Source organism: Antedon bifida, chromosome 9, assembly GCF_963402885.1.
Source record: "Antedon bifida chromosome 9, ecAntBifi1.1, whole genome shotgun sequence".
Taxonomy (NCBI): domain Eukaryota; kingdom Metazoa; phylum Echinodermata; class Crinoidea; order Comatulida; family Antedonidae; genus Antedon; species Antedon bifida.
In genome coordinates, this window is record NC_136234.1 from 19,541,748 (window position 1) to 19,562,573 (window position 20,826).

The window sequence follows — 20,826 nt, forward strand, 5'->3', positions numbered from 1 at the left end:
AAAAGCTAGAGTGAGCATGCTCCCTATCTATATTTTTCGTGCCGATTTTCGGGGCCTCAACACAAACTCGTTTAAACGTTATTCTTGTAGAATATTTTTCGATTGTGTATCTTAACAATTTGAAAGTTTTTTAACACGATGATTTATTATTCACCTTTGACCTTCGTTATTTGTTGCTCACTCTAGTACTTTTATTATACATAATTAGGCACAAACATAATTATTGAATTCTCAAAACATTTTGAGCTTAATGTAATACTATACAACAATGGCATAGTACCATTGAGACAAAGCTCAATGAGAAGGTATGCCTGCTGCAGAGTACCCTCATAAAATATGTACACTCTCTGTATACAAAACAGTGCCCCCGTGGTATTCTGTCACACGAGAACGTATTAGGATACCATCGTCATGTAAAATCCAGTTAATATTTCTGGTGAACATGCGAAATTTGACAGCAGACAGCAATAAATCGTAGAAACGGGCACAACATGACGGAGTCACGTGGTGCACGTAGATACTAAATCAACAACATCTTTCAGTTAACACCAATTAACACATTGTTTCAGTTAACTTTTAAGGAGTTCATCACAGTGGTGCAGTTAACACCAATTACGACATGGTTTCATTTAACTTCTAAGGCGCTCATCACAGTGGCGCAGTTAGACACCAACACCTTTTCAAGATAATTATCTCCATTAAGATATCAAATTATGTAGTTACTTTCAAACTCTTCTTAATAATCTTAAACATTAAAAGGCATACAATAGCAATACCATCAAATTTTAGACTTGTATAGACTGACTAAAGCTTGGTTCTCACTAGGACTGTAATGTGATTGGTCAAATGTACATCCTTGTGTTGCATGTGAACCAAGCTTAAAGTTGTGCACTACAGTGTGTACCTTCCTAAACAAGCTATTTGAAATCTGGCATTGCCATTTATCATTACAAACTTATTACAACTAAATGCATTTATATATCATGCTCAAATGATTTGTTACTCTTTTTCCTGGTTGACCTTTTACAGGTGACAATTTGTGTGAACTTTGTATCTACATTTTTTGTGATTACCGTTCCGTACGTTTTGTCTGTTTCCCGCCAAACCAAGGACAAAGTTTGTTTTTTTAAAATTATTTACACAATATACATTGTATATAGAAGAAAGTTATTTACAATAAATTTTACAGTTTCAAAAACAATCAATCAAGTTAGAAGTTTGTATTTACAAAAGAGGGGTAATAATCAATATCAATATTTTCACTTAAGTAAAATTAGTTAATCTGTGCTTAAGTGAAATACTGAGGCTTATTTTAAGGAATGGACTTTTAATCGATTTATATACAAAAATATGCTCAAATATTTACTTAGGTTATTTTGAAAACGGACTTAAGCAAAATCATTACTTAAACCCAGATTTTCTTGCTGACCCTTGACCTTTTCATGGTAATTTAGGATGTGAACTTTTGTATCTAGCCTAAAAAAACATGCTACACAAGTAGAAATTTTTTCGATTACAATTTTGGGTCTCAAGAAAATTTACAAGTTGCATGTCGTATGTTTTGTATCCATTTAAGACTTTAATTATTGGCCAAATAAAAACAGAAATGTTTGAATTTTTGGTTTAGACATGCATGAATAAATTTCTCAAAATTTTTAATTTATCAATAAACTATTTACAATTATCATAGCAACAAATTATGTACAATATTTAAACTGCTATAACCAACATCAATATAGGTAAAAAGTGGAAATTTCCTTTATATTTACGTAATAATCTCTACGAAATTCCTTTAAAAATTGTTCAATTTACATGTATTTTTAAATTTACACATTTTCAATATCATCAATAATTTTTCTTTAAAAAATGTCCACTTTTTAAACCATGTATTTACAATATATATAAAGCAATGACGTATCCAGAACCAGAACCAAACAATTTGAAATTTCTCGAGCATGATTTCATTTTAAAAACAATATAAAAAGCTTATGTGGTTTTGGATCAGCCTAAGTTTAGCCTAACTTATTCTAGATTTTTTTAAAAAGAAAATGCTCGAGGAATGACTGGACACGTCAGAAAATGGTGAAAGCATTTTTTTTTTTTTTTTTTCAAAATATGAGTTGTACATTTTATACAGTTTTACTAATGTATATTATATTTGTACAATAGTAAAAATATTATTTAAAAAATACAATAAAATGTATTGTATTTTTTTTGGGATAAATTTTTATCATGTTTAATTATTTCAGCATTATCGTTGGGCGGTTTGGGGTGGAGAGGTAAGGGTTAGAGCGAGAGAGAGGGAAAAGGAAGTGTGGGTATGGAAAAGGGAGGAAGGGGAAAGGGAAGACAGAAAGTAAGGGGTAAAAGGAGGCGATGGAGGAAGAAAAAAAAAAGAAGGAAAAATGAGAAGGAAGGGACAAGAAAGAGGTTGCTTGTCATAGAAAAGGGACTACAATGGATAACTCTTTGGATGATCAACCTATCACAGCTTTAAGACTTCCTCCACCACCTCTTTGCCCCTCTCCACCTAACCCAACCCCCATGGGCCTGATGTAGATGTAGATGGTCAAGCCCTACATAGTGGCACCATTGTTGCTTTGGATGTCTTGCACTTGACCAATATCAATGCTACTAAACACTGGAATGTTCAGAGAGTCGTGAACATCCTCCATTATGTAATCATCTCCCACTCTATTCTCATCAACAGCAGGTAGCTGCCTTTCTTGGGACTGCATGATTTGTTGCTGCAGAAGAGCAATATCAGCTTCAGTCATAAAAGTGGATAGACTTGGAAAGGCATCACTTTCAGCTATGACGTCGACGTCGCCCCCATTCAAAATCTGCTGCATGGCTGCGTCAATGTCGGAAGTGTTTTCAACAGCCATATTGCTGCTTGGTACCTCCTCAACGACAACATTTTGGTACCCATCTGACATCGGGCCAAGAATATCAAACACTCCTTTAACTGTATCCATAGGACTTGCAACGGACACAGGGGTTACAAAACTACTGCTAGCGGCTAGATTGTATGGAGAACACAAATCTAAATTGATCGCCACTCCAGACTCGTCTATCGGATTCGAAGGCTCCCCGCCTAAGTTGAATTGAACATCGGCATCGTCAATTCCCTTGCTGGGCGTCGGGAAATTGAAAATTCCGCTTGAAGAATCAATAGTGGACAACGATCCTTGTTCTATGACTTTGCCTGTGTTTCCACTTGGACTGGAGTAAAACTTTTCGTTAGGTAACATGTTCGGAACTACTTCTACAGGCGCTTTTCCTTGCGATGATGAAGCTGTAGATCTGCGTGCAACTGTGAAGAAAATAATTTATAATTTACCCAAATTCTTTTATATAGTACAAAGCATAAACACTCGTATCAGAGGCAACCCAATAGTATATTCAAAGGGGAATTACTGCTTTAAAATTAACATTTTTAATATAAAATATAATTGGCGATCACATTAATACAATTTTCCCGGTGAGCGCTGAAGCAGAATAAGCGTCAATCTCGTACTACAAGAAATCGAAGCCGAAGCCGAAAGCAAAAAGCTAGCAATCACACAGTGAGTTAACTACGCATTGGTTAAGCGAGATACCAACCCGATTTTCGAACACCGTGTTCGAAGGTGGGCAGTACTTCGCTTAATCGATGCCTATTTTAACCAACTGTGCCAAACTAGCGTTTTGCAATCAACCTACCATGTCTTTTCAATTTTTCTTTCACGTTCATTGCGGCTTTTTCACGACTTGTTGGTCCAGGTTTTGAAAAACGACAAGATGAAATATTTGAATTTTCAGCTATTAATAAATAAAAATAAGAAATGCGATAGGAATAAATTTAATTCACATTAAAATGGTTTGCCGTGCGCCATGTAATTCCTAAAAAAGGAAGTACGTAAAGTTGAGACTGCCTCATTGTTTTTGCCGTGGTACAAGAACCGAAACGTCAAACATTATCAACTTTACTTACTTAGTTCAGAGGAATTAAATGCTGTACTTTGCTAGTGTTTCCTCGCGAATAAATTTCTTTTAAACATAATTGAAGGTGGCACCATGGTGTTTAAAAGTTCTACATAACCAGTAAAGCTCCGTCTACACTATCATACTGTGTACAAAAAAAAATGTGATGTGCCCATATATGGACATGATGATCTTATCACTACCATATTTGGGCACATCACACTTTTTTTGTCAATCTAGTTTGATAGTGTAGAGAGCTTAAAACATACCTAGCCAAAAAGTTACACATGACCTGCCGTGGAATGACCTTTATGTATACAAGGCGGAAATATAGGTCACAATGTAGCGCCCTCACTTGCCTTTCACAGCTTCATAAGCTTACCATGACTACGGTGAATTGCTGTATTTTCCTGTGCCTTACCATGACCCTTAAGTCTTTGTTTAAGGAAGTATGCAAGTGCCCTAGGACTATATTATCTAATATTTTAGTGTGCAAAAACAAACCTAGTACTCTCTGAGTCAAAGTAGTCACTGAGTCACACAATCATATGCTAACAACAGTAAAATTCTGTCTTGGCAAGAGCAAAATGAGGTTGAGAAATATTCTTAGGCCTAATTTTTATATTTTACTGTATAAAGAATAGACAAGACATTCTTACCTTTTGGCAGCATGACATCTTGATGCATATAGCTATCATAACAAGGTTGATTCCGTTTTCGCTTCTGACCAATTTTATGAGGATCTAGAAATAAAATATTAATTAAAAAGCAAGTTTTGTTAAATAATTCATTAACAGATATGTTTGTTATGATGTATCACAAAACATTCATTAAAAATTGACAGTTTATAAGCAACATACTACTACTAATGTTATGCACTCTTAAACCCTGTCTACACTATCAAACTTTATGTGAAAAAAAATGTGATGTGCCCATAATTATATGGACATGATGATGTCATATCAGTACCATATTTGGGTATATCACTACCATATTTGGACCCATCAAACTTTTTTTGTCAAACTAGTTTGATAGTGTAGACATAGCTTTACTCCTGAGCAAGACTGAGGCGTATTGATTGATACGTCGATATAGATTGTCAATAGTATACTAACCTGGTTCTTCTGGGGTGTAAATAAGGTCCATCTCCTGGCTTTCCTCTTTATCAGAGGGCCTAATCAACTTGAACCTAACTTTCTTTGGTTGTGTTATGGTGACATCCTTGTATGCTGGAATTTTGCATACAATAGCTACCTACATGGAGACAAAAAAAATTATATTAATAATGGATTGAAATGGACTAAGGCTCTGTCTACACTATGAAACTAGTTTGCCAAAAAGTGTGATGTGTCCAAATATGGTAATGATATGCCCAAATATGGTAGTGATATGACATCATCATGTCCATATACTTTTTTGTCACATAAAGTATTATAGTGACAGAGCTTTATATTCATGCCTAAACAAAACATTTTTAAACAACTACAATAGTTGTTTTCAAGTGTGCGCTAAATGAAACAACAATTAGCGAATATTTATAGAGAGCAGTTATTTCTTGACAAATCAACAATCTTCTTTAGGCCAGAAGAAATAAAAATTTACCTACCTGGCGATGAATGTCAGTGGGGCCAAAGTCTCCATAGTCGATCCATCCTTGGTCGTCCATAAACATCACTTTTATATCGTCTAAATACCAAATAAAAAAATTTAAAAATCCTACTAGAAAAATTAATTTACACGACATAAAAAACATTTTACAATCAATTCTACTAAAAACCTTTTAATAGACAAGAGAAACAAGGAATATTACCTCTCTGTACTTTATCACATAGGATAAATAGTTCTTCGTCACCTCTGACAGGACAAGATTTACGATCCACTCGGGCAATTTGCAATGTGGCACCCTCTGTGAAAAAAAACCCATCGATTTATGAATATGAACCATGATAAGGTATCATATTAATCTAAGCCACGGTTGTTCATGGAAAAACTAATCAGAATTTTTTCAATTGATGATGAATAAAGAAATACTTACTTTTGTCAAAAACCGGTTGCGTTATGACTGGTTCCAAGGGAATGTTAGGTTGGTTGGGGGCATCTTTATCTGCAATGTACACCTGGAAGCACAGACATACAACGGTCAGGTCATATTCTGCCACAAGCTTTTTTGCATCTGTTGTTGACATGGTAAAATTATTGTACGGATCAATACCATTTCTTACACGCTCTTCTAATGCTGTTACTATTTCCTTTTTCTTGATGCACTGCACACCAAGATTTTCAAATCTAAAAATAAAATTGTTTGGATAATTTTAATTTTAAGGGAGTCAACTCCTGGCATCAGATATGAATTGGACCCAGAACCATGAGAGATCAACATGTACGAGTTCGAGATTTGTCTGTGCCCTCTTGTGTCCTTACACTAGCCAATCCCATTGCTTCATCCTTATTCCTGATAAACAACTATTTTTTAAAAGATTAGGGGGTTGTCTTCCAGACTTGTGGCAATTATGGTAGAGTGCCTGTTGCACTGTAGATGATCTAATCAGATTTTTAAGAATTTAATTGAAAACCATTAAAGACTGTATACAGATTTATGTACATAGCTACATAGAAAAAGAATGGAGTAAATCAATTACTTCATGGGTTTCTCTCCCTTTGTCCAGCTCTTCTTGCATGTCCCATCTTTACAGTCTTTTCCAACGAGGCCGTGTGGATGTGGCCGAGGTTTGGACTGACCTTTCTCTCTTGTGACACAAGACACAACTACTCTTGCTGATCCCTTGTAATTCTTTATCTGTGAAACAAAATAGTTTTTTAAAAAACAAAAATATGACAGCAAGAACCAGAAAAGTAGTCAATCTTTGAAATACAGTAAAACCTCTCCTTTTGGGGCACCTCTATAATAAGGAACACTTTCATTTGGAACAAACAAAGCAATATGTTATATATAATATACTAGAAATTATCTCTCAACAATCGCACAAGCTCCGCCCCCTTTGTAAATATGCAAATGAATATTTAAATTATCTTTCATGAAGTCTGTGTAAATGGAGTTAAGCTCTGTCTACGCTATCAAACTTGATGTGACAAAAAAATGTGATATGCCCATATATGGACATGATGTCATATCACTACCATATTTGGGCATATCACTACCATATTTGGGCATATCACTACCATATTTGGGCATATCACTACTATATTTGGGCATATCACACTTTTTCTTTGAACTAGTTTGATAGTGTAGACAGAGCTTCAAAATAATCATATAGTTGGAAGTAAGGAATTTCGTCTTCTTAATTTCGTGCTGAAAAAAAAATTGTTTAAAGAACTAACCTGAATCGTCGGGTAGGTTTTCTTATCAGATGATGAATTTTCACCAGGAATACTACCAGCTGAACGTCCTTCACATTCATAACGGAATCTTAGTTCCTTTTGCTTCGGTTGTTCTATGATTTCGACATAGGGAGTATCTGGTTGTGGCGTACTTAGCCAAGTGTCTGAAAATAGATGAAATAATATTAGGGTATTTATTGAAATACTGTATTATTTAAAAAAATATATGCACTGTATGTGGCAAAAAATGACCTATTGTTTTAATTTCAAGTAGGCTGACTTGTCACACAGGAGTGGAAATGGACACTGCTGCACAAAAAAGAGAAACAAAAAACACTGCTAATTAAAAATAACAATAGAAACCATGCGGTATTGCAGGCATGGAGAGGCATTAGACAGGCTCTACCACCTATACCTAGAGGGCAGCAAATAGAGTTCCAGTAAGCTAAAGGCCTAGCTAACAAAATTAGCATTACTACTAGGTTACTCTAGAGGCTAGGCCTAGCTAGGCCTGAGCTGTGATCACACTAAATACTAACCTTTATTAATAAACGTCCTTGATTTAAATTGAGAAGAACTCATCCTTTGGGTGTATTGAACCACCATGAAGGCATTCTAATACCCTAATGCTGTTTTTTAGTACACAATTTACTACACAAAACCAAAATCTTCTCAGGAAATCACCTCGGAAATCATGACAACATAACTAAAAATAATCTTCATGGAAATTCCAGCTAATGGACAGTTCCATTTTCAAATAGGGGTGTTCAACATAAATGTGTAGAAGTACAAAATTAACAACACAATTATAATATTATTGATAAATTATACATTTGAAATGTAGTGTTATCAAGTATATCACACAAATCTAAAATGTATAATGGTATCATTAATCTCTGATAGAACGCCTCCCACACCACACTTGACATCAAACTGATAATGGAAACAACCACTATCATTTCAACCAATCACAGAATCGATTGATGACATCATAAGGTAAATTGTAAATAAAACAAAAAGCAGGAAGTACTACACAAAATACATCCAGAAAAAGAACTCTATTTTAATTAACCTTAGCTAAAAATATTATATTACTTCATACAAAAGTACCACAATATGGATCTTTATGTTTCTTCTGTTTTATTAATTTCAATAAGTTCTTGCCAAACGGCTCTCTTCTAAACAATGTATAAACAGGTCTGCCCAGAAACCAATTCATTTTTGGTTGGGACATGGACCTATAAATTAGATTTATAGGTCCATGGTTGGGATTCAGATGCAATTAATTATTCGAATTAATTTTTTTCAAGTATAAGAGAGAGTTTCTCAAAAATAAAATTATGCTCAAATATAGGTATTTAGGACACACATTTGTACCAAAATGTTTTTCTTTGCCAAATTGCCATCTAGCTGAGTTTAAGAAAAAAAAAAATCTAGCTGAGTTTAGACAACCACTGAACTAGACTATGATTTGATCTAAAAAGAAATACAGTTACTATTACTAACACATAAAAGCATTAATATTATTAAATGATATTATATACAGTACATGGGGAGGTGTATAGTATGCATTGAATAAAAAATGAACTAAAAAGTAATAAAATAATCAAATACTATAATACTTGGCAACATTCTATTTTTCCAATTAAAAATACACTAATACTTAGCACACACAACTTATTTGCATCTATATTATAAAAGTTGGAAAAAATAATTAAAAACATTCATAAAATAATATTTATTTATGTTACAACTATTATTGCCAATGACTTAAATTTTTATTTTCTTGCTTATTTAAAAAAAAAACAGCAAACATATTATTCACTTTATGGTTACACTGCCCTCTATTAATCCTAGTAGCTTATTGCAATATTCAGTTTTGTTTTTCGATGTATGAATGAAATCTTTGGATTTGATATGTGCTATTGCGCAATCTTTGCTTTTCCTTTTACTGTATTCAAAATATTACATTTAAGAAAAACAGCAATGATAATACCCCCCTCTATTATTCTTAGTAGCTTATTGCAATATTCAGTTTTGTTTTCGATGTATGAATGAAATCTTTGGATTTGATATGTGATATTGCGCAATACCACATTGGCTTCTTTTGAGATTGCTTCATGTATGATAGTTAAACGGAAAGATTTTGACAGCGTGTATTGTACACGCAGGATATTGACACTGTATGGAATTAGAGTGTTCCTCAATCGAAAACCAATTGTACTTCAATTTTTTATAGCTAAAAATAAAATGCTTTTTTTTGTAACTAAAATGTAATTATCCCTTTTACATGTGTCATTGGATTTAGCTCTGGAACAATATTCCTTTACATATTAGAAAATTAACGTCCTTGGACAGTTTTAAGTCACTTCTAAAAACTAACATTTTTCTGATTTTTCTTTTTGGAAACGCTATGAGCAATAATCGTTGGAATGGCGCTTTAAAAATGAAACAATTGATTGATGTAATAGAAACTATACCTATAAATAATGCAGTAAATGAAAATGTACTATTTTTACACAAGAAGCCGGTAAAATTCTGTCAAGGAATCGAATGACAAAGCACGTCCCAATATCCCACGTATACGCACAATGAGTTAAATGTAGGCCATTGTAAATAGAAAAGTCCATAGTATCTTTTATTTAAAAACCTTATTTCTAATAGGTTTTAAATTTTAAAAAGGATAACTATCCTTTTTAACAATTATATAAGGCAAACAATCATAACAATCCACTTGAAAAATGCAATTCAGAAAATAGTAAACAAAGTATTTCAGATGAAACACCCACTCAAATATTTGCAATAAGTACAAACTAATTTATATTCACTATGTAAACTGAATGTTACATATAATACTATTTGTTTAGTTATTTCAGTTCATTATTCATTAGCCATTTATTTGTATAGCTATAGAGCAGCATATACATTAATGTTGCAGAGAGAGAGCAACATTAATGAAAACATTAAATGACAATCCCCCCTCCACCATTCTGAACGTAGGGGAATGAGCTATTAAGAGCTCATTGTACTAAGCCTCTGCATTATGTGGAAGGGTGGCCAGTTCCTTTCCACGCTGCCTTTAGTATTTTCAACTAGGTACTCATTTACAGCTGAGTGGACTGGGAGTTGTCTGGAATTGAACCCGGGTCTATCTGTATGACAGTCAAGTGTCCTAACCACTCAGCTATCCAACTCGTAAATGACAATCAGACAATGAAAAAACAATTAAAGAAATTGATAACAGTTATTTTTTTTATTAAAAAAACAAGTGGGGTGTATATCCTTATATGGGTATGTGACATGGGTCTTGTTTCTTCTGTAAAATAATAACTGATTATTATCAACCATGTGAATAAATTAATCCTAATTTCTTGGCAGCAGAAACAGGAAACATTTTCAATAACTAGTTGATTGGTGGGTGTTGACATTCTATCAATTATTGTCGCATCTTGGACGTTTTGACTGCATGAGGTCATTGCATTTTGGGTATTTAAAACTTTGGGACACTCCAATTCAGGGGACACCTTTATTAGGGGACACTATTCCATGAAATTAACGAAGAGAAATATATACAATAACACCAGAGCCAACCTACAGTTTATTCAGAAGGGGATACCTCTTTTTTGGGTACTGAAGGTGTCCCCTTAATAGTAGTTATGCTGTGAGAAGGGGAGAAGATCCATGAGAAGGGGAGAAGATCCATGAGAAGGGGAGAAGATCCATGAGAAGGGGAGAAGATCCATGAGAAGGGGAGAAGATCCATGAGAAGGGGAGAAGATCCATGAGAAGGGGAGAAGATCCATGAGAAGGGGAGAAGATCCATGAGAAGGGGAGAAGATCCATGAGAAGGGGAGAAGATCCATGAGAAGGGGAGAAGATCCATGAGAAGGGGAGAAGATCCATGAGAAGGGGAGAAGATCCATGAGAAGGGGAGAAGATCCATGAGAAGGGGAGAAGATCCATGAGAAGGGGAGAAGATCCATGTTGAACATGGAGAAATATTTAGAAAACCATGGAAAAATTGTTCCTCCATGAAAAGACAAAATAAAAGTAAATAACAAATACTAATGGCACATTTTAATGTTTTTTATTTTAAAATAAAAAACAAAACAAGATTTGCACTAGGAAACAGGAAATTCAACACGTAAAAAGTGACAAATATAAGAATATTGTTTGGTGGGTAATCGTACACACTATTCAATGCAGTGACTGATTCATGAAATAAACTAAAATTACACATTGTATAGTGTTAGTGCATTTAGTTATTACTGCAGTAACTGCAGTTATAATAATTTTAACATGATCTCACAGGAAGCAAAAGGGAAAATGTCCAAGAGGAAGGAATCATGATTATAGACAACATAACAAAGATCTACACTGAGATCAAGCAAACAACATGACATAGGAACATGGAAAGAATTAAATGCACACAAACCTGTCAGTGTCAGTCACAAAAAAAAATCATGACATATTTTGGTTTGTCAAAAATTGTGCTTTCTCTGTTTCATGATCATCAAAAAAAGTGATGTGCCCAGATATGGTAGTAATGTGCCCAAATATGGTAGTGATATGACATCATCATGTCCATATATGGGCATATCACATTTTGTTGTCACATAAAGTTGATAGTGTAGACAGGGCTTTAAAGTAATGTTCTTGTCTAAAAGATTAGTTGTAAAGTATTGTAGGTCTACTGTTGCTTTTACTTATGATTTTTTTACATGTTTATTTAGGGATCTTATGATCTTATTTTATTTTTATTTTATTTTTATTTATTTTATTTTTATTTTATTTTTATTTATTTTATTTTTATTTTATTTTTATTTTTACTTCAAATTTGATTCCTAAAAAAGGTAGTCTGTATTTATTTGTGTTATTTATCGTTTAAATTTAACATTTTCTGTTTTGAAGAGTTTCTTTTTGAATAAATGTTGTTGGTATCAAATGTCGCTTACATTAGGACACCTAATAAAAGTACACTGTGTGAACCACAAAAAAGAGTGTCTCCTTTAAAATAGTATGTCCCATAGTACGAGTTCAAGGCTTCCAAAACTTTTCATTTTATTTCTGTTTCCTGCATCATATTTATTATATTAAAAAATTGATAGTAAAACAAAATTACCTGTACTTTAAAATCATTATATCAACAATCAATATCATTATACAGTATAAACTATAATGATACTAAATTAGTCACTGGCCAAACAATTTCAATCTCGAATTTTATCTTCTGTGTGTCAGTTTAAGCCACAGTCATAACAAATATCTCTCAACCAATCAGAAAGATGCACATCACCAACGTATCATTTGATTGGTCATAATTTCTATTGCAATTAAATGTCTAGCGTTGTAGACTGAATTAAACTGAATGACCTTCGACCTATAAGCCCCTGCAATTCTGAGTAAGAACTGTTTATATATTACTATGAATTCATTGATTTCTGACAATGTAACAAGTCCCAGGAAATCACTGAGTTCTAGGGAAAACGGATTACAACTCCTTTTATGGTGATACTGTAAATAAAGGGTACGTTGGGCCAATATACAAATATTTAATAATGATGCAATTTATATTTTGTTTGCAATTCAACAATGACATTGACATTTAGTTGAAACTAATAATCTTTCATTTTTATACATAAACTTAACATAAAGTCATTTCAAAAAGTCAAATTATTCATAATTTAAAATTAAAAAATTGATGAAACTGTACTAGATTACAGTATAATGTCATTTTTTACTAAACTTTATGGAGATATAAAACAAACAAAAGCTCAATTGTTTTAAAGAAAAAAAAAAATGTATATAATTTAAATTGGTTTCAAATAATTTGTTGGTTCTGTAATGTAGTAGTAGTATTTAAATTATGAAATTTCTTTAAAATGTTGAATGTCTTTACTCAACTACAGTAATAATTAACTTAATTATCCTATTGGCTCTCTTATCTTACAAAATGTTGTTTCGTATTAGATTCTGAAATGAAATCTCGACCTCTGCTATGAACTATTGCGCAATACCGTGTTGGCCTTCTTTTGTATTTCTTCATGTTTTTCAACGGATATATTTGACAGCATTGAAGTATACAGGATGTTGACGCTAATAGAAACTAGTACATCGCATTCGTGAACTTTTAATTGGTACTATCAGTAGAACCCCTATTAAGGGGACACCTTTAAGGACCAAACAAAGTGTACTCTTAAGCTTTGATTGCACTGGATTTAATTTGGTAAAATTAACCAAGTCGCCAGCTAAATTAAGCAATAAAAGTCCAATCCGAACTTGGCTACAATTCCGCCAAGGTTAAATCCAAGTCCAATTAGTTACTTTTACCGACCACTGCCTGTTCAGTAGAACTGGTCTTGATAAAACTAACCATGCTTGCTAGAAAGTTGCAATCCGAACGAAAACAAATGTAATGACTTTCACCATACGAGTCAATCCTAGTGTTTAACAACATGGTTAAATGTTGGTAAAACCATGGTAAAACTGTAACTGCATGAAATTATCATAGTGCGAACAATTGTCAAATTTATGATAATCTTTGATCAAGTTACCTTTTTTAAAGTTACGCTTTTTTCAATTTCAGTGTGAACAAGGCTTTAATATTAGTGATGTTGTCTGAATAGGCCTTTAGTGGCATATACTACGCCTTGTTCGTTTCACAGGAAAGTGTCCACTTAATATGTATTTCATTTTCACACAGTATAAGACCTGTTAAGGGGACATCTTTGGACCCAACAAAGGGTCCCCTTAATAATAATAGATATGCCCAAAAGTAACAATAAATTGAAAAGCATTAAACTTGAATCAAACATCAAAATTGAATATAATTTAATTACCCAGAGTTCCGAGTGTGTGTAAATGGCGACAAGACATTATTATGTTGGCAACATAGTAAAGCCCCTCGTTAAAAAGAAAGTTCAAATCCCGGACGCAAAATTCTTTTTTATTTGAGTATATTCATAAACTTTGGTACTATACAGATAACATTAAATCATGTCTTTGATAATGGTGATACTACTAGCAAAACTTATAATTGATATCAAAACCCTACAAAGAATTTGACGCCAAACAGACATTGGTTAACAAATAGATAAATTGCATTTCCGCAAACATGTCGGAATTGAACATTAACAAATTGAAAACTTTAAAAATGCGTCATTTTTAATTGATTTAAAACCCATCGTGTCTTTAAGAAAAAAGAGAAATAAACAGTATATAAGATGATAGATTGGGTTAGTACTTATTAATAATTTATTCCAATGAAACCAGTTTTTTAAACCAGTTTTTAAAACAGTTCCAATACATCAATCGAGACCGTAATCAATTGGTGTTTTTAAAGTTCAGATTAATATTGTGGTTTTTGTAAGGACATACTGTACACAAGACAATACAATTTTAAAATATTGTTTTAAAGCAGTTCTTTACAAACAGGTCCACTGTCTATATCACTATTTTGATGAAATGTTTGTCTCCTTGGCCCCCTCGCTCTCCTTTTCAAAAAAATTGTTTTCATTTTATATGAAATTTCTAGCTGAATTATTTGAGTTTACAGCGACGTATTTTGCTTAAGCTGCCCCTGGGGCCAGCATTTTTTATCTCCATGTTGTTTGTATGTTATTGTGTATTGTATTGATATATGCTGGTCAAATAAAACAAAACGAAACTTATGTTCCTGTGAGAAAACAAAACAGTACACAGGATAACAGCCTGGTATTGACATATCACCGTGCCGTGGCTGTAAACATTATGGGTACGCTGTTTACAGATCAAGGATTGATTGTCACTATGCATAGTGAACCGCAATTATTCTTTGTAACAAACATTGTGTTCTGTACAGAGTATGGATTCCTTTTCACTGTATTATAATTCTAAAAGTACGTTTTGCCAAAATACAAGCGTTTGAAATTTGAGTACACCCCTTTCTTTCCGTTGTATCAATTTCATATATCATATTCGTTTATTAATGTGTTGTTCAATTGTTATTAAATGAAAAAACATGGTTTCAATACTGTCTCTAGGCCTATACTGAGTAATAAAAGCAACTCTACAGTTAACTCCTTTAAAAATGTCATGGAACAAACAAGTTGAAAACGGCAAATGAAATGTTTTATGAAATGTCAGATGGTGGTTTGGCTGAACTGCTCATGGTTTACTGACAAGGATGCCTCCCACACCTCGATTTCGGTTTTGGCATTACTAGATTTTTCTTATGGTATTTTAATGATAACTACAGTAGGCTTATTATTAACTAGCTTAGCTCAGCTCATCACGATATTTGCCTTTTTGTGGAAAAATTACCTCCAGTAAAAATCCTGGCTACGGAGTTTAGTAGTTACTTAAAGTCAATTAATTTGGCACTTTTTGGTTCCTGAAGGTGTTCCCTTAATATTAGGGGTGTACCCTATTTATTACCCCTTGTTCAGTGTTTGTTTCACAGGAAAGTGTCCCCTGAATAGGGGTGTCACAGTGTTTACTATTGTTCAGACATTTTGATGGCTGCCGGATCTTTACATTAGAAGAAAGGTCGCCTGACCTACCGTGTCATGTTCAAAGTTGATGTGAGAAATCAGTGTCAATGGTCGATAATTTAAACTGGAGACAACTTCCTTGATAACATTAAAATGTACTATGGAAATGTTGTTATAACGGAAAATGCTACTTTATAAAAAATTAATTATTCAACTCTTTGAAATCACAATACCCCAGCAGCTGAGGCAGTAAACATAGTAAACGATTAGTTAACTAGAATTTTACACTCCAATGAAAATTATTATTGCATGAAATAATGGAATACTAAATTTGACATTAAAACCACCTGATAGATCAGGTATTGTAGTAAACATGATATTAGAAAGATTTGTATTGTATTGATATTTATACCAAAATGTGTAGTATTAGTAAAATTGGGAGCATCTGTCGCTAAACAACTTATGCGAGTATACTATACAGTAGGTTAGTATTACATCTAAATCCGTTTGTATAAGCCCATGGGGTTATATTAGAATAGACGGGTAAATTAAGGTAAGGTATGGTACTGTTTTCCCTTCAATTAAATGACGTACTTGATTTCAGTGGCTTATAAAGTAGAGCCCCTAATTTGGGACACATCCCTATTCGGGACACCACCCATATTCGGACTATCCCTATTGAAGCGATATTGAATAAGGGGATTTCACAACAGCCGACCCCTATTCAGGGATGAGACCCCTATTCAGGGACTACACCCCTATTAAGGGGACAGTTTGTTGTGACCTGAAGGTGTCAACTCATAGTATATATATGGGTTCTACTAATTATACCAATTTCTAAGCATCTTTCAATTAATTGTTCGGTTTCAGTTTTTGCATATCTGGTTCACCCAAAGTGGTCACTAATTGGAGGAAACCAAAACCATACTACTCAGAAGTTTCTTGGACAAGTATGTGAATGAATCTAATAATAGTGTTTGTACATTAAAGTCTTTAGTTATTATAATGAAGAAAAAAATTGAAATGTTGCCAATTCAGTTAGATTCTCCAGTCAATATTAATAAATAGAATTCTATGTATAAAAAAAACTTGTTGAACAATCACATGATGACAGAAATGTTATCCTATTGAAGGAAAGGATTAAAAAAGCTAATTTTACTTCAATACTTCCTGTGTGGTACGCGATTTAAAAACAAATCAACATACATTAAAGATTTTACCAGAACTTTCTTTTATAAAGATAACGCTTTATACACTATTAACAGTGACACAATAACTTGTATCTATCCTAGAGGCCCTTTGTTCATGTTTATCTCTGTCACCAAAGTGTCAGCCAGCACGCAATTATTGTACACAACTACAGTGAGATGGATCAGTACACTAGGGTAACCCCTTGCTCTTTTAAAAGACACGCGAGCTAGCAGATGCATATACTAGATCTCCAGTTTTAAGTCTTTATCCAAAAAAAACTTAAAGTAATGGTTGAGGAGAGACTTGAACCTGTGCCAATTTTATGGCTATGACTTGTGGCACTCCAGCTTTTTTAACCACTAACCTCGACAAATGGAAGCGATGAAGACTATAAAATTAAACCAATTTAACTTAATATTGAATTTATATTATTAAATGAAGAATATAATTTGAGGTAATATTAATTATTATCATATAATAATATTATTTTGTACCTTTTTAGGTTCACAAATAACATTTTAACAAAATACAGTACTGTCAAAATATAAAAACAATATAAAATTCAGGTAAAAAATAACTATCATATCAGTATCATCAAATTTATTAATATTGGGCATATTATAATCATTAAATTTCATTTTGATTACTTTTTCAACCAACTGTATATTGATAATTATTTGTCATTTGTTGTTTGTATTTATTTTATATAAAAATAAAAAAAAGTATATTGTACTGTAGTTGATTTAACAGGTGGCAATTAATACTGTCCTATCCCAGTATCTAATCTAAATTGCTAAGTTTTTTTTTATGTGAAAATATGTAAAAGTATTACTTAATTTATTATCAGAACATAACTTCCTCCCATAAATATAAAGTATATTTGTTTGACCACAAATATGTTTACAAATGGTTTATTTGTTGGCCCAGTATTTCTGGTTATGGAAGCTTTTCACAGAAGACTTGTAAACTGAGAATCGGCTGTGTTCCGAGAATAGTCATTAATCACGCTGCTGTTGGCTTATGGGTTCAAAGGTCATTTGTACAGACAACAATCAATAGGGTTTAGCACATTTTTGTATACCGTTCTGAGCGTTTTATAAATCAACAATGATAAATTTAGATAAAAAATAAACGGTATATTATTGACAACTGAACATCCACTATTCACAGTACTGTATTAATGATGACAATCAATTCTTAAATATTAAATAAATTGCATTCACTACAATACAAGGAAATTAGTTTTATTATAGGCCTAACAATAAATGACAAAATGGGCGTTTTTTAAAGTAGGGTCAAAATTGCAAACACAAATTGAGCTAATGGATGCTTGTAGTGAAGCTCTACAAACTTTTATTATTGCTATCTATGGCAAAAATTCTTTATTTCACCTACCTACTATAAACTATTTCTACTATATGATAGTCTATGAACAAAATTAGCATTCTAAACACTAGTGAATTAATTAGCTTTTTTCAGATACTTTATACAACAATATCTATTTTGATTTAAATGTTATGGTAGGAATAGGTAGGAATTGAGTTGGAAATAAGCAGGGATTGTGGTAGGGTAGACAAGGGGGTTATGATGGGAGCATAGACAGGGGGTCATGGTGGGGTTGGCAGTAAAGATACTGATATATTTTATGTAAAAACCTCAACAATGCGTTTGACAGTAAAAATTTCAGAAAACTAAGAAAAGTATGTGCTAAAAAGGTGTATTTTCAAAGCAGCCTTAACATAAGCAATTAAGGTTGCCTGACACTGGATTCAATCATGGTCACCACATCTTAAGAAGGATATTATTAAACTTGAGAGGGTTCAAAATCGCGCAACAAAGCTAGTCTTAGATCTCCAAAATCTTTCTGCATAGGAACGACTTTCTAGTTTGGGTCTTTTGTCACTCGAAGTAGTGGTGACATGATTGAAACGAAGATTGTTCATGGTCTCGAAAATGTTTGTTTTTCTGATTTGTTCACTCTCCAAAATTCTGCGAGCCATTTTACGTGTTTAATACCTTCAGTAGAGCTTCTTTGACTTACATATCATAAACACATTCATTACCAAGTATCACATTGTTTCAAGCCCAACACATAACATTTTCAAATAAACATATGACTCGCAACATACATATTGCTAGCTTATAAGATCATTAAAATTATTGTTACCTATTGCATGCATATTATGCTTACATTATATTTTAGATTTAACGCCTAAGACGCACTTTGGCTTCTGTGTGTCTGGACCATAAACAATGTAAACTGTCTGTTGATGTTGAATAAATGTTGTTATTACATGTGTACAGTAAAAAAAAACACATAAAAACTATGAGAGGAGGCAGCCTATACGAGTAATACTCTTTGTCTCCTTATTTCACTTAAGGTAAGCATCACTTACGGTAAGTATATTATCATATAGTATGATCAAAACAAAGAACTACATACACACTAATATCATACTACTCAAACAACTACAAACAAAGATCTAGCGAGTTCCTTTCTGCAATCTGCTTCCGTTTACTTTTTTTTGTTTTTTTTTTTGCATGTGTTTCATATCATAAAACAAAGTCAAAATAAAAACACTCTACTCAAAATTTCCAACCACTATTCAGGGCAACCATTTTTCAAAAAATAAATACATAGAATAATGAAAGCATTGTCCAAAACATTACAGATGTATTGTCCTCCAAAAACATGACAAAAAAAAACAATTTATATCAGATTCTGATTCTGAAAAAAACCCCAACAGAAATAACGATTTCATTTATAAAAAGATAAAATAAATGGTTAAATTAACCAAAAAACTCATTGCCTGGAAGAAAATTTGACTAAATTTTGCTTCAAATTACATTTTTTTGGGTAACTCATTTTATTATTGATCCAATTTTTGGTCAAAGTGAATAACTATTGATTTGTAATATGAAAAAAGCATATTCAACTAAAAAATGTTTACAAAATATTTTAAACCTCTTAACATAATTGCATAGTTAAATAATCTAACAACAATGAAGGTAAATAAATTCATTCCCGCCCGAACTACAATGTTTAATAGGCCTCTTCCATTGTCAAATCAATCTCGCAGTCATCATAACACAAAACTTTAAACATTCAACTTTTAGTTGATAAAGATAAATAGTAAACTTACTAAACAAGTTACTAAATGTCCATGGTATAATAATTAAACAAAGTTTGTTTGTTTAATCTGGCATAATGCATAAATAAATAATTAATTAAATAATTTGTTTAAATTTGTATGATTGATTTGATTGGTAGGATTGGTACTTCCAGTACCGTAGTTAATTTATTAATTTAATAATTTTATTTGGACTCACCAACTTTCACTTGTCCGCTTCGTCTTGTCGACATGATGTTGTCTGAAATAATAACAAAAATTAAAGTAGTTGTTTTGAACAAAAACTGATCAATTAAAATCTGCTAAAAATAAAATGGTTAAACGTGTTAACGTCTTCCTTGTGTTGTCTCCTCTTATTCTTTACTCCATGGCCAGAATGACACTTCGTCCCTAAACTCAGCATGCTGTCACTAGTCAGCTTAAATTAAATATAGGCCTAGCCTATACAGTACATTTTGTTCTCTACTTACCGCCGTAGTTTGAGAGGCTTTCAAATTGGTTCACAACAGGGATAGGCTGTTGCAGTAGAGTAGGCCCTAGAATATCAGCAATAATACCTTGGTCTACATCATCTAGTTCTAAGCTGGGCATCATAGATTTACTCGGCACTGAGTTCGGATCGATGCAGTCGTTGGTTGTGAGGCCTAAGTCTTTCATCATCAATCATTGAATACAAAACAACGAATTAAAAATCAGTAACTGGTGTCCTTACCTTAAATATTTCTTTG

At 32.8% G+C, this 20,826-nt stretch overlaps 1 protein-coding gene across 3 annotated transcripts; it reads right to left on the minus strand.

The window, feature by feature from the left end:
* Nucleotides 1-200: 200 nt before the first annotated feature.
* Nucleotides 201-20,334, minus strand: LOC144852211 (putative transcription factor p65 homolog). 3 transcript variants are annotated; one of them, XM_078709971.1, is made up of 10 exons: nt 20,298-20,334; nt 7,306-7,469; nt 6,606-6,763; nt 6,002-6,252; nt 5,777-5,872; nt 5,569-5,652; nt 5,082-5,216; nt 4,626-4,709; nt 3,706-3,804; nt 201-3,316 (listed from the first exon to the last, which is right to left on the minus strand). In XM_078709971.1, the coding sequence occupies exons 1-10, from the start codon at nt 20,329-20,331 to the stop codon at nt 2,577-2,579; spliced, it is 1,845 nt and encodes a 614-aa protein (XP_078566097.1). In that variant the 5' UTR covers nt 20,332-20,334; the 3' UTR covers nt 201-2,576. The 3 variants fall into 3 exon arrangements, with proteins under 3 accessions (XP_078566097.1, XP_078566096.1, XP_078566098.1); XM_078709970.1 differs by lacking the exon at nt 20,298-20,334 and adding an exon at nt 7,845-7,937; XM_078709972.1 differs by lacking the exons at nt 3,706-3,804; nt 20,298-20,334 and adding an exon at nt 7,845-7,937.
* Nucleotides 20,335-20,826: the final 492 nt, after the last annotated feature.